Source organism: Gastrolobium bilobum, unplaced genomic scaffold (assembly GCF_033153095.1).
Source record: "Gastrolobium bilobum isolate Gb01-03AN ecotype WA unplaced genomic scaffold, APGP_CSIRO_Gbil_v1 utg169672, whole genome shotgun sequence".
Classification (NCBI taxonomy): Eukaryota; Viridiplantae; Streptophyta; class Magnoliopsida; order Fabales; family Fabaceae; genus Gastrolobium; species Gastrolobium bilobum.
In genome coordinates this window covers 7999-23155 of record NW_026899867.1, presented here as the reverse complement: position 1 = coordinate 23155, position 15157 = coordinate 7999, and the positions used below count along the sequence as shown (strand labels likewise).

The 15157-nt window shown below is 35.5% G+C and overlaps 2 protein-coding genes across 3 annotated transcripts; both read left to right on the top strand.

Moving 5' to 3' along the window:
• On the top strand, positions 1 to 2522 carry LOC133294023 (protein JINGUBANG). Of its 2 annotated transcripts, XM_061492669.1 has the most exons (2): positions 1 to 1527; positions 2242 to 2522. In XM_061492669.1, exons 1-2 carry the CDS (start codon positions 113 to 115, stop codon positions 2294 to 2296), a joined length of 1470 nt encoding a protein of 489 aa, XP_061348653.1. In that variant the 5' UTR covers positions 1 to 112; the 3' UTR covers positions 2297 to 2522. The 2 variants fall into 2 exon arrangements, with proteins under 2 accessions (XP_061348653.1, XP_061348652.1); XM_061492668.1 differs by having other exon boundaries at positions 1 to 2522.
• A 6550-nt stretch (positions 2523 to 9072) lies between these two features.
• LOC133294021 (extra-large guanine nucleotide-binding protein 1-like) lies at positions 9073 to 14479 on the top strand. The gene is made up of 8 exons (XM_061492666.1): positions 9073 to 10240; positions 10382 to 10519; positions 10615 to 10719; positions 10812 to 10991; positions 11456 to 11630; positions 11988 to 12229; positions 13375 to 13538; positions 13721 to 14479. The coding sequence occupies exons 1-8, from the start codon at positions 9221 to 9223 to the stop codon at positions 14286 to 14288; spliced, it is 2592 nt and encodes an 863-aa protein (XP_061348650.1). The 5' UTR covers positions 9073 to 9220; the 3' UTR covers positions 14289 to 14479.
• The last annotated feature ends 678 nt before the right edge of the window (positions 14480 to 15157 follow it).

Genomic DNA, 15157 nt, shown 5'->3' with positions numbered 1-15157 from the left:
AAACACAAACCTTAACCTCAATTAAGCTTCATTTTCTTTTCTCTGTTTTCAAACCAAACCTTCGTATTCTCCGAAACACAAAAAATCAGTTTTTCTGTTTCGTTTTTCTTGGATGACTAACGCAAAAGGTGGCACCATGTTAGTGGAACGAAATACCTTACACAGACCCAAATTAGGAGCCTTCTTGCAATCCGATCCTACGTTGAAATTTTACGCCACCAACCATGACGTCGACGAAGAGAACCGCCTCAGCAACGGTTCCGCCTCCGCCTCCAGCCCCCGGAACTACGCCGACAGCAGCAGCACACCCACCACGAGCAGCAACAGTGCCTCCCCTTACTTGTTATCACCGTGGAACCAAACCTCATCACCTTATAACAAATCCCCATGGTTATTCCAATCACCTGGAATCAATCTCTTCCAAAACGACGACGATAACAACTACGACTTCCCGCAAACTGGACTCGTCGGTTCACTCGTTCGCGAAGAGGGTCACATATATTCCTTGGCGGTTTCCGGTGACTTGTTGTACACGGGTTCCGATGGCAAGAACATAAGGGTGTGGAAGAATCTCAAGGACTATACGGGTTTCAAATCAAGCAGTGGCTTGGTCAAAACCATTGTTATCTCCGGCGAGAGAATCTTCACCGGTCATCAAGATGGAAAGATAAGAGTTTGGAAAGTTTCTTCCAAAAATGGTAGCACTCACAAACGCGTTGGGAGCTTGCCAACTTTCAAAGACTATGTCAAGTGTTCAATGAATCCAAAGAACTACGTTGAAATCCGGCGACAACGAAACGCGGTGAAGATCAAGCATTTCGATGCCGTTTCGAGTCTGAGCCTTGATGAAGAAGAAGGGTTGTTGTATTCGGGTTCGTGGGATAAAACGTTAAAGGTTTGGCGCGTTTCGGATTCGAAATGCTTGGAGTCGGTCAACGCTCACGATGATGCAGTCAACGCGGTTGTTGCGGCATTCCAAGGCTACGTGTTAACTGGTTCCGCGGATGGGACGGTGAAGATGTGGAAGAGGGAACACGCGGGGAAAGTGAAGAAAACGAAGCACGTGTTGGATAGGATTCTGCTGAAGCAGGAGAACGCCGTGACGGCGCTTGCGGTTAACCGTTTGAACACGGTGGTTTATTGCGGTTCCTCCGACGGGTTGGTGAACTACTGGGAGCGTGACCCGAAAGGAAGCCTATCTCACGGAGGCGTTCTGAGGGGGCACAAGCTCGCCGTCCTCTGCCTCGCGGCGGCCGGGAACCTAGTGTTCAGCGGCTCCGCCGATAAGAATGTTTGCGTGTGGAAGCGCGACGAGCGTGGGGTCCACACGTGTCTTTCGGTTTTGACCGGCCACACTGGTCCCGTGAAATGCATCGCCGTCGAGGAAGAAGAAGCCAAACAACGACAACAACAACAAGCGGAGAGTCGCCGTGAGAAGAGCGATCCACGGTGGGTAGTTTACACCGGGAGCTTGGACAAGTCAGTGAAGGTGTGGCGCGTGTCAGAGTACGCGCCAGATTTGAGATTGTTTCAGGACTGGGCAACCCCGAGACATGGATGTGCTACCTATGATTCCTCCACCGCAGGATTGAGTTACTCGTCGCCTATTAGCAATGGCAATGGCAATAGCAATAACAATGGCATTGGTGGTGACTACCAAAACACGAACAGGTGGAAGTTGCAAAAGTAGAAATTAATTAAGATTTTATTTTAATTTTTTCTAGGGTTCATTCATCCACATAATTTAATTATGTGTATTAATTCCTTGCAAAGGTGTATTGCATGTAATTAGTTGAGTTGGCGCCTGAGATTGGCGCGGCGTGAGAGCTGAGTGTGTTAAATTCTCTCAGTACGTACTATATTTGAAAAATGTTTAAAGCTTTAATTATAAACTCGCTCCGAACAGAATTGCCTCTCGGTGAAGTGAAGAATACATGTGGTTTATCTAAAAAAAAAAGAAAAAAAAAAAACTTGTAAAAAAGTAAAGGCAAGTTTGAATGGATGTGATATGGTCATGCCAGTCCATGGAATTTGGATGGTTGGAGTGAACAGCGACAGGAGGGTGTGCCTTGGGCCTGAAGTAAAAGCGATGGAGCAGTTCATTACCCTGCAAAGAGGGAGCACTTGAATATAATTTGGTTGCTTCTGCGGTAGAGTGAGACGTGGAAAGATACATCTTCGTGCCCTAAATAGGAGGGACTACTAAAGGTGGCCTGATTCGTCACACAGGACATTTTACAGATCAGATTCTGACAAGCCTTCGTTTTCATTTTGCAAAATATGGGCAATAGAGTAAGAGGACATTCTTTGTTTTAATTTTTCAAATTTGAAAGCTTACCTTAAATTATATCTTTATTATGGTTTTCTAAGGTATAGTCGTGATCAAAGGAACTGTCAATGTTAGGCTTTGCCACTTGTTGCAGTTGTTTGTTTGTTTAGGGTCAGTGGCATCGATTAGGGTTTGTAAATATGGTTTTCTAGCTTGTAATATATGTCACCTTAATAATAATTACCTTCCTAGTTGTGGCGTTTTTACTTTTTACGTTGTTTGTAATTTGGGCAAGCTCATTTGTTGGTCACAACATTTTATGTACAAGATTTAGAGTAATTACTATTTCGTGTTTCGTAATTTTTTTTAGAAAACTAAATTGTATATGAAACTCCAATCTTTTAATGAAAATAACATGCATAGAGTTTATAATCAGTAATATTAATAACATGAAGGTGATGCTCTTTGAACAATCTCAGGTTGACATTCAAGTAATCAAGTGGCATATTATTTAGCAATCAGATGGTACATAACAATTATTATAATACTATCGAGCATTCACAAACAGATCGTGAAAGTACTAGCTTTATGTCAGCATAAGCTAACTATGAATCGCTAGTTGCTTTAATATGGGAAAAACGACACAGATATTGTGCTTTATTTCTGGGGACTGTTATTGAAATATTTTTTTATTTTGCATTATTATGTATTGATTTATATATATGGATTATTATCGTCGTCTGTTGTAACTATATTTTTAATAATATAATTGAGATAATATACATGCAATGTTATAAAGCAATAGAATTTTTTTTATCACAGGAAAAACCTAAAAATGGAGCTGACGATTTGAATGGTAGGCGACAATTTGAATGTCTGCTGAATGTTTTTCTAAACAAAAAAATAAATAAATAAATAAATTGTTTTTTATGGTTAATGTGTGGCGGAACACAAAAAAAGGAAAATAGGTTGATGCCATGAGGGACAGAGATATGTTTGAAATCAATTATTGAATAAAGAAGCAGCAGCAGATACTTTATTGTTCTGCTTTTTCTCGGCGATAAAGAATCTATGGCAAAGGATAATAGATGAGTGCCACATTGTCAACTCTAACATCATTTTCCAATATTCAAAGCCCTCAACGTTCTTGTTAATTAATGCAGTCATTAAGTTTAAGATTGGCTACTTAATCATAGCCAACCAGCCATTTACTTAATATATCTCTTCTTTAAGATGGACTAGAAGGAGCACAAAAAAATGTGGAAAAGTTGCATATGTAAAAATGAGGTTCAATGGATTGAAGAGGAATAACCAATTAATTAGAAAAAAAAAATACTATTGCTGTGACTGAAAGTTCAGAAATCATTAGAATCTCCCAACTCAATATGGGATGATCAGTGCCTCTAAAAGTTTGTTTGTTAAGTTTAAGAATAGCAACAAACGGACAATGAGTTTGTACAACCCAAAAAAAAAAAAAAGAGCAATTAGTTATGCACACAGTTTAGAGTAACTACTATTTTATGTTTCCTAATTTTCTTAATAGCAAAAGACATATTGGACAAAATATTAATTAGGTGGGTAATTAAGAAAGATATTATAGAAAATAATTAATTAATTATATAACTAATGAGTATATTAGTTATCTATTATGTGATTAATATTACAAATTATAAAAAATGCTAAAGAGTGTCTTTCATCATTAGTATACCTCGCTAATTAATTAGAGCGTTAAGAAGGCTTGGATTCCTTTTGTTATTGTATTGGGCTAGCCCTCATCCTAAAATGTAATGTGCCGTTGTCTTTTAGGACCACCAGTACATAAGTAACTAGAAATAACGAGGCCAAGCCCATTTTATGCTAATGGACACATTTGGGCAGAAAAGAACACGTTGTGCAGGAGACAATTAGGTGGTGTTTGGTTGGGTGGATTTTGAAATAATCCTATGCAAATGAAGTTGGCATTCCTTAAAACATGCGTTTGGTTGACAGTGAATTGGGTGAACACCCAGGCAAGATAGATGTCTATCATTCTCATTTTTGTGCCGTTTTTCTATGCTTCTACACTGTGTTGAGATATATAGTCTCACATTGATTGTGTGGGCAACTAATGTGCTCCCACCCTTTGAGCTAGCTTTTGGGGTGGTGACCTCAAGGTTCTTAATATGGTATCAGAGCTCTGAAGAGAGCTCCCATATTAGTTGCCCACACAATCAATGTGGGACTATATATCTCAACACACTGTTTAGAATCCATTGTAGAAGATGGTTTTTTAAAGAAACCAGTTAAACCACATAGGGCCCACAACATATGAGACCACAATATCCTCTGATATTGTTCTGGCGAGACGAAAACAGAGGCAATAGAACTGACATGCAATGAGCTCCTCACCTCCTTGCTGATGAACGCTCAGCTGAGTGGGAAAGGAATAGCAATAGAACTTGGTGGAGATGATGAAGCAACTGGAACTGACATGCAATCTAGGTAGTGGTTGGTTTGGCTGAACTAAGGGGAAAAAGAAAATACTTAGGTGCTTCTTCCTCTCTCAAGGCTCGCGGATTAGGTAGGTGAGGTGAAGAGAATGAAATACAATTTTTTCGTTGTGATATTTCTCTACTAAGCTTGCGGCTGTGAGGGATACGAGTGTGGTGACTTACGGTTGAAAAGGAGAGGGAGTGTTGGCCGAATTTTTTGAGCTTCGAAGTGGAGAAAGATAGTCAACAACTTTGGCCAAGGTGGTGCATGTGGGATAGGTGGCTAGCATGCACTTAGTCCCTATGCCAAGTGGTGTTCATGCACAAGTGGTGTTCATCGTTTCAAACAACACAAGCTAACGGGTTAAGGGCGATTGCAAATTTTTTAAATATAAGGTTATTTTCGTAATATCAATTATTTTCTCCATCTATATTTTACCTACACCCAAACATAGACTTCATAAAAGTTACATAATTTTTCCATCAAAATTTTATCCAACCAAACAACTTTATTTACATTTCTCTATCAAACTCACTTTCCAACCATTTCTCTATCAATTACATTTCCCTAGTATTCAAAAAATTTCTCCTCAACCAAACGCCCCCTTAACGTCAATGATCCTCATTCTACTAGACCATAAAGTCTTTGATTTGATAATAAAGATGAGCCACAAAATATTATTATGCCATCAATAAAATATAATATCATTTCAGATTACATAGGCTTATCTAACCTCCCACCCCCAAACTATAACTAGCATTATTTAGAAAATATAATATTCCTTTAGACGTACAAACTTTCAGAATAATATTATACAAGCCATGTTGCCATAGTTAAACTTTTCTTTTATCGGTTAGGAAATTTTTTTTGCACAACTAATATATATCTATGATATCTACTTACAATTTAAATAAATCCAATCAAACTTATTGTGGAAAATGAACTAGTATATATGGAAATGCAAATTATGTAGAATAATGATCGATAAGTAATATTGATGTGAGATTGGACTTTGCATGTCATGGGCCTGCTCTCCTTCTAAAAAGGTAGGGCAATTGGTGCATATCAATTGAAATTATTAAGGTTTTCCAGGAGCATCATTTATTTAGTGGGACAAATCAATCAAAATCAAGGAAATTTCTAAGGTACAACCGTGGTACTCTTATTTTGGTGGAGAGCACCAATCAAAAATGGAGAGAGAATGTGAAAGTGAGATAAAAAAGAAAAAAGAAAAAATAGTCCAAATGACAAAATTTGAATGGAAGTTGTACCTACAACCGTGGTACCAAAAGTTTGCTCCAAAATCAGAGAGAAAAAATGTATTATATGTATAAAGGAGAGAAAAAAAAAATTAAGCCATATATTATTTTTTTAATGGAAGAAAAATGTGCTGCTGGAACATATGCACCATTTAAGGTGCATACCAATCAATATATTAGCCAGACACACAACCAACCAACCTGCAAAACATAAAAACGTGGACCTTCTTCAACATCAAAGTGAGTGACATGTTGGGCAAACTCAAAAGTCAAGGTCTTTTTATTTGGCGACTCATCAAGCCTTAGTCAACAACTACCCCGGACGAAAAAGTCAGCTTTCCTTCTTAATAAATCTCCAAAGTCCGAACTTGAGAGATCGATATACAAATGTAAGAACCCAAAATTTCTGCATAAGTCTCTTTATAAATATAAAAAAAACTAAGATTGCGCACATATATTGTTTTCATATATATTTTTACTAGTTTTTAAATAAACAATGTTATCTTTTATATTTTAATTTTTAAGAAGAATTAGTCCAATTCAATTGGCGTTTGTTTTTTGTTTAGACAAATTACATGTGTATTTAAATTAACTTGTTCCGGGGAAGATCCAGGACCCGAGCTACATCTTCCTTATAAGGAAGTCGTCGTGGGCTAGGGCATGAGGCCACCAATCCACTATCACCACTTCTTAGGCCCACATTTGTAAATACAATTATTAGCTCCCAATCTAGACATTCTTTGTTCATCATTGAACATGATTTATTTAATTAACATAATTTATAATAGGGTTTTATTAGAGTTATGTTGTAGGAAAAATGATTGTAAAATGTTATAGAGATTCGTTTTGCGTGTCGTAGTTTTTTTTTTTTCTTCTTCAAAAAGTGTGGGCTCCACAAAATGTTGTGTGTGTAGGAAACTTTGTTGTGTCATGTTAAATGACAAATGTAAATCCTATTATAATAACGAAAAATTCAAAAAATCATCTATGATTTTGCTTTCAAAAAATCACTTACACTCTTATGTTTATTTTGATCATTTATTCCTTTATGATTTTTTCATTCAAGTTTATTTTTAACACCTTTAGAAACTTTACTTCTTTATCTATTTTACCCTTCTTAAAATAAGAGAATAGAATAAGGGAAAAAGGTGTGTCATTTTAACGACACACCTTATATCCTTTAACTCTCACAAAGAAGTGGGACCCACACATTTAAAACTTTTTCCACCCATTCTCTCTCATGATTTATCTCTTTCTCTCACTTAAAATGACACAATTTTGTGTCCTTCAAAATGATACACACTTTCTCCATAGAATAATGACTAAAAAAAAGGCCAAATATAATGGAAACATACAACTAGGGGTGTAAATGGACTGAGCTAGGCTAGGCTTTGACTTAAATAGGTCAAGCATGTGTAAAATATATTGGGTATGGTCTGGCCTATTAGCCTGTATAGGCTCCAAATTACAAGTCTGGCCTGACCTATATTCAAAAAATAAAAGCCTTGGCATAGGCCTGTTAGCCTGTTTAAACCTATTAAACATTCAAAAATTAAATCAATAACTAAAATAATATTATTTTATTATTCAAAATTATTATATAATAATTTTATTTATTATATTTTAAATAAATAATATGATATAGATCGGCCTGTAGGTTTATAGTCCGACATGTACAAAAAAGCTTATGGCCTATTTTCTAAATAGGTTTCTATAAAAGCCTAAATCTATTCTATTTTACTACTTATAATAGGCCAAGTCTGACCTAATATAGGCTAGGCCGTAGGCTCCTGTAGGCCGGCCTAGTCCATTTACATCCCTACATACAACATTTACAAATAAGACAAAAAGTAACAAAAAAGAAATAATAGAAGGAAAAAAAGAACAAATATGTCTAAATCAAAAAGAAGAAAATAGATTAAGGATAAAAAAAACCAAATATATCGAAAACAAACAATAATGAAAGAAAAGAATAAAAAAGAAGAAGATAGACTGAAGATAAAAAAATAAAAGAAAAATGAGACACAAAAGAAATAAAAAAATCGGTAAGTATCTAACTCTTGATATTTTTTTGTCATCATACTATTTTTTTTTTATTGATATGTTCAATTTTTTCTTATATTTTTATTTTCATTTTTCATTTTTAGTCTTTTCTATCACAGTTAAAAGAAACGGAAGAAAAAATAAGAATTTTTTTTTTTTGTAAATTTCCAATATATTTGGTATTATTTGTTGGTTTTTTGATCCTTTTATCCTTCATTAATTAATTAATAATCATTCTGTCCCTTATTCGAAATTATTTACCAATCTGTCCCTCTTTAATCGATTAACTTGAAAATTTAATTGATTAAATGATCAAAACTGGCAAAAATGATTGAGTTGAAGATTTAATCGATTAAGTCTTCAAGTTAATCGATTAAATCTCGCAACCGATAATAAATGTCAAATCTCCTCCATAAACAAAAGCAGATTCCATGCATATGAAGCAAATCAGCAAGTTAATAAGAGTTGATTGCGATTTGTATTTAATAGGAGCTGATTGCGTTTTGTATTTAATAGGAGCTGATTGTGTTTTGTATTTAATAGAAGCTGATCATGTGTTAACAATAAAATTGGATGAAAAAAATTACAAGGAGATAAGTGATTAAAAAACAAGCATAAGAGTGTAAATAATTCAAAACAAAACCAAGAGATTTTTTAAACTTTTCCAAATAATAATATTTTCGTAGAAAAAAGCAATCATATGCAAACGTGAAGAACAACTATTCATTGAAATTGATACGTACTATGTAAGGTGTACTATGTCAAGGATGACTGAAACGCGCATTAGAATTTTCCCCACGTTTAGTTTGAAAGTTTCCAAGCAATGGTTGTTTTGTCCATTTCTTAGGTTTTTCCCTTCAAACTTTTCGAACACTTTGATTACCAAAACCTGCGCTACACACTGTTCCGTTCAGCCACTTTGCCTTTTCACTTGTCTTCTTTCATTCCTTCCTTCCTTCTTTTTCTGTCACCTCGGACAAGTTTCGTACTATCGCAGGATACTTGTTCTTTAATCTGATTATTGATATTACCTAATTAATTTCTTCCTTCAAGTCTTTAGATTAAAACTCAATGAAGATTGAAGAAAACACCATAAGCAGTGAATTGGGTTGGTGAGTTTAGAGTCAAAGTGTGTTTTTTTCGGTTGGTTTTCAAATTGAAACTTGACCCTGCATGCATGGCTTCGCTTCTGAAAAAACTGAGACATGGTCGTGTTCCTTCAGTTCACGATGATGGTGGTGATTACAGCTTTGAGTACTCCTTTGCCGAAGAGTACAAAGGCCCTCCTTTGAGTTACTCCATCCCTGAAGCATCTCCATTCAGCCTTGACCAAATCCCAGTTGCTCCTGTCGCTCCTTCTCCCCCTCATCATTTCTCTGTCCCAGTTATCCAACCTTTCAGAAAAACCAATGCTACCAATCTCAACCTTTCTACAGTTTTTGTTCAGTCTATGAATTCCGAGCCTCTTGATCTTGAATCATCAAACTCTGATGTGAATTTAGAAGTTCCTGGTGGTGATGATGATAGACAAAATACCAATTTGGATACAACAGAATCGGTTTCAAGCTTTCGTTCTATTTCTTCTGAGGTATTTTCATGCATAGAAGATGATCATAATGATGAACCTCATAGTCCAAGACATGTTAAACGGCCTTCTGCTGTTACTTTTCGTGATCCTGAGTCAAATGAAACGGTAGATGATAAAGAGTTTGTTGATTCTCAGAGTGGAAAAAGTAGTACTATCCCTGTGAACCCTGTGAGGCCACATGCTGTGAGAGAGGGGAAGAAAGGAACGTGCTATCGATGCCTTAAAGGGAATCGTCTCACTGAGAGGGAGGTTTGCATTGTTTGCAATGCAAAGTATTGCCGCAACTGTGTCCTTAAAGCAATGGGGTCCATGCCTGAAGGGAGAAAATGTGTCACTTGCATTGGTTACAGAATTGATGAGAACAAGAGGGGAACACTTGGCAAGTTTTCTAGGATGCTCAAACGCTTGTTGTCTGAGTTGGAAGTGAAACAGCTCAAGCATGCTGAAATGTTTTGTGAAGCAAATCAAATACCAGCTGAGCATGTTCGTGTGAACGGAGAGCCTCTTGATTGGGATCAGCTCATGTTACTCCTCAGCTGTCCAAACCCACCAAAAGGATTAAAACCAGGTTTCTATTGGTATGATAAAGCATCTGGATTTTGGGGAAAGGTGAAAAATAAACCTGTATAGATATATATATTTTTTAATCTCTTTATATAATCTGAGTGTAGCTTAACCTCTTCATGAACATACCCTTGATGTTTTAATTACATACAAAGCTCAATATCTGGTGTATGCTTGATTGTACAGGAAGGTCAACGGCCATGTCAAATTATAAGCCACCAGCTGGATGTTGGAGGTCACTTGCAGAGAAATGCAAGCGGTGGAAAGACAAATGTGACTGTGAATGGTCGAGAGATTAACAAAGAAGAGCTTTTATTACTGAAGGTTTCTGTTTTGGGCACTTTGATTCTATAACTGATTATGGCCATGGGATTTTGAGTCTGTTAAATCAAAGTGTTACTTTGTTTGTTAATTTGCAGTGGGCAGGAGTGCCGTGTGAAGGAACTACTGACTTTTGGGTGAGTCCTGATGGATCTTACATGGAAGTGGGACAGAAGAATGTCAAGGGACGTATATGGGATAAGGTGATTTGTGTGTGGATGGATGTTTCCTTGTTTGGTTTCTCTTGTTATAGTTATAATTACTGATCAATAATTTTGTGTATGCTCTTCAACAGCATGGAGTGAAGCTAGCTTCTATCATTCTGTCACTGCCAGTTCCTCGTAGCTCTGAGACTCCTTCTGGAGAAGGAGAAAATGTGAATAGAGTTGCCCAATACAACCTTCAACAGAAAATGGTTCACAAATTTCTACTTGTTGGTTCTGTCAAATCTGGAACATGTACTATATTTAAACAGGTAGGATGTTGCTAGAGGGAAATATTTTTTTCATGCACTTAATGGCCAGCCAAAGAACTTGTGATGCCAATTAGTTCACTTGATTTATGCTGCAATTTTTAATGTTGAAAACTATTCCAATCTTTCATTACTGCAAAACTCATTTGTACATGATGTTCATAGCTAGCCTTAAATAAAGCAGATGATAGTATTAAAATACTCTCTAATCTCTATAAACATTTCAATGCTTGATTGTTGTCAGTCACATGGCTAGTTTTCAGTAGGTCCATTGGCAGTGCTTAATCTGTATCTTATAAATTGCTTCTAGATATAAATTATATGCTGTCGAAGTGTGGATTCCCCCCCCCCCCCCCCTTCCTTTTCTGGTGTATATATCACTGACATCTGAAGAAATCATTACAGTTTTTAAGCTAAAGCATTTGATTTTAAGTAACACTAAAAGAATGATGAATCTTTGATTGTAGGCCAAGCAACTGTATAATGTTCCTTTCTCAGAAATTGAGCGTGAAAATATCAAGTTGGTAATCCAGAGCAACTTGTATAGGTACCTTGGTATATTGCTTGAGGCGAGAGAAATATTTGAAGAGAGTTTGTACAAGAACAGCAACGGACTGCATGTTGATGAATCAACTTCATCTGGTAATTTTTTTCCTTGGAAAGTTAACCAATTTGAATGAAGTATTTGGCAGCATTTCTTTTAAACACTTTTCCTTTGCATTTTTTTTTCTTGATCAACTTGATTAGTTAGTGGTTAGTTACTCTCTATAGTGTATATATGCCATGAGTTAGCATTTAATAACACACATTCAACAATGAGTGATGCTTCTGACTAGTGACTGCATCAATGTCATAACTTTGTTGAGGGTCTATTTATATTGTGATTTTTATTCTAGTAAAAATCTTTCTACCTTTGTTTATGCGATTATTTTTCACACATTGCTTCTATGAAATGGCATTAGTTGGTAATTGAAGTTACTAATTTTTAGTTTACAACAGGGAACACTGGGGAGAATATTGACAAAACAATCTATTCCATTGGCCCAAGATTGAAAGCTTTCTCAGATTGGCTACTCACATATATGGTGTCAGGTAACTTGGACGCAATATTTCCAGCTGCTACTCGTGAATATGCACCACTGGTAGAGGAGATGTGGAGGGATGCAGCCATTCAGGCCACATATGAAAGGAGAAATGAAATAAAAATGCTACCTAGAACTGCAAGTTATTTTCTAGAGCGGGTAAGATAATGTTTGGCTGTTCATTTATTCTTCCTAACATGATTATTGTGATCATTGGCACTCAACTAACTGATTCCACTCATTAGTGTTTAATGCAGCTTTAAATTATTTTTCTGAATTTGTTCAATTTCTATTTTCATGCCATTTTTCAATATTCATTCTGTTTTGTATAGAGTTTGCATGGATAACTCATTGGACACAATGTAACTATTAATAAGGGTTGATCTCTGTCTTTTCTTTTCTCTCTTTTGAAAAAACTCTTCCATGTTGGGAGGAGGATATTTTAGAAAAAGAAAAATTTAGAAAGATTTGGATGAAAAAAACATTTTATTTTTACTCAACTCTTTTTCTTTTGGCTTGATACAAAATGGTAGAAACACACCTATTTATATTAGCGGCACCTCCTTAACCAACAACTAGAATTGTATCAACATAATTGTATCTAAGGGTTACAAATCATTCTCTAGAATTTTCCACAATCTCCTAGCATAGACATTAATGATGGTTGTTTCTAGGTACAACTATTCTCTAAATATTTCCATAGAATAATCTAAACTCTAGATTGGATTATTCTAGAATTTGGCTAAACATCTCTCGGATATTTCTAGATATTGAGCTTTTTAACAACTAAGCCCAATGGATCAAGTTTATTATTCAACATTCCAAGCGAATAAGTAATGATATACCTACACTTCATTTAACTTGGTTAATCAATTAAAAGTTATCCAAAGTGAACAAGTAAGGGTGCATCTACCAAAAATTTTAGTTGATTAGGATCACGATATACTTTTAAATTAAATAAAAAGAGGCATACCTTTATTTGTTTGCTTTAGAGATAAGCCTACTTGCCCTTTCTCTTTTAATCCCTGTTTGGACACGTAGTTTCATTAAGGCACAGAATTACCTATATCATTTCAGTGGGAATTTTCTGTTGAGATTATGTAAATATAGGCAGAGAAAGAAAATCCCTTATATTGATTATATTTGTGATTTTCCAATAACAACTTGTTAATTAGTTCAAACAAGATGTGACTAAATTCTTTAGGTTGTGAAAATATTTGGCCATGAATATGGCAGGTGCATCACGTCAAGTCATCAACAAACACTAGCTATTCATCAATATCTAAATGTTATTCTGAATGCAGGCTGTTGAGATTTCCAAGGGAGACTATGAACCTTTGGACATGGACATCACGTATGCTGAAGGAATATCCTTATCCAACAGCCTTATTTCAATGGAATTTTCGTTTCCCTTGTCAGGTCATGAGGACTCCATGGACCCTGACTATCAACATGATCCTTCTCTAAGGTCAGCTTTAATGAAACTCAAATCTAATAATCTTCAGCTTTTTGGTAATGCACTGATGCTTTTTCTAGTTCCAAACCAAAAGCTAGCTAATGTTACTCAAAGCATAGACATTATAATGGATGAAAACAATTGCTATCAGTTGTTGATTTCTTTGTTACCACACCTTTATGTTGTGCTTATAGATACCAACTCATCAGAGTACATCCAAAAAGCCTTGGAGAAAACAGCAAGTTGTTGGACATGTTTGAAGACACTGATTTAGTCTTATTCACTGTGGCCTTAACTGACTATGATGAGTACACTGTGGACAGTAATGGAGTTGCTACCAACAAAATTTTAGCAGCCAAGCATCTCTTTGAAAACATCATTACTCGTACAGTTTTCAATAACAAGAAATTCCTTTTGATACTGACCAAACTCGATCTGCTAGAGGAAAAGATTGAAAGGGTACCTCTAACACAATGTGAATGGTTCTGTGACTTCCATCCAGTTATCAGCTACAATCGCAATCACACTCCATTAGCTCAATATGCTTTTCAATATATTGCTATGAAGTTTAAGAGATTGTTCCATTCTCTTACTGGTCAAAAGCTGTTTGTTTCACTGGTTTCTGGGTTGGAACCTGATACTGTTGATGAAGGGCTTAGATATGCCAGAGAGGTTATGGGGTGGGAAAAATGGGATCCCTCTTTCAAAAATGGGAAATTTGAGATAACTTCTACAACCATTGAGGAGACAAACTCATCATGATTTTTCCTCCAAAATAATCTTACAAGGACTGTTTCTGTACAAACAAAGTTCTACAAACAGCTTAGACAAATTGATGTATGAAAGTAGGGTCATGAGAGGATTCAAAGAGTTTTGATCATAAATTCATGAAGTTAGGATTAGAGTAGAGCTTCTTCCTTTTGTCAGTCAACAAATTTTGTGTATATATAAAAAGGGTTTGCATTTGTCATTTAACATGACACAACAAAGTTTTCTATACACACAATATTTTGTGTGGTCCACACTTTTTTAAGAAAAAAGAAAAATTACGGCACGCAAAATAAATCTCTATAATATTACACAATCACTTTTCTTAAAACATAACTGTTATATTATAAAATGCATGTACTCTGCACAAAACATATAAAGATGCGTAGCATAGAAAACAGTGTTTCTTATATTAAAAAAAATTATCTTTCACATATATGGATTATGGAAGATATATCTATACAATTTTTTTTTTCTTGAGCTGAAGTTGAAGTTCACTTTTTTGTAAGAATATCCATAGTACAAAAGGCTGTTTCTTTCTTGGGTTTTATAAGAGTTATGCTGTAAGAAAAATGATTGTGTAATGTTATAGAGATTCGTTTTGTATGTCTTAATTTTTCATTTATTTTTTTGTTTTAAAAAGTGTGGGCCTCACAAAATGTTGTGAGTGTAAAAAAGTTTGTTGTGTTATGTTAAAGGATAAAACCAAAACCCTTCTTTCTTTTCCTTCGTTATGATACAAACTTGCCAATAGTCCCTTTTCACAAACTGACCAATAGTCTTTTACGACAAAGTGACCCTGATATTTTATTAGGATTGACAAATATAAGAGACGAGAGAACACTTTTCTTTTTTTTATATAC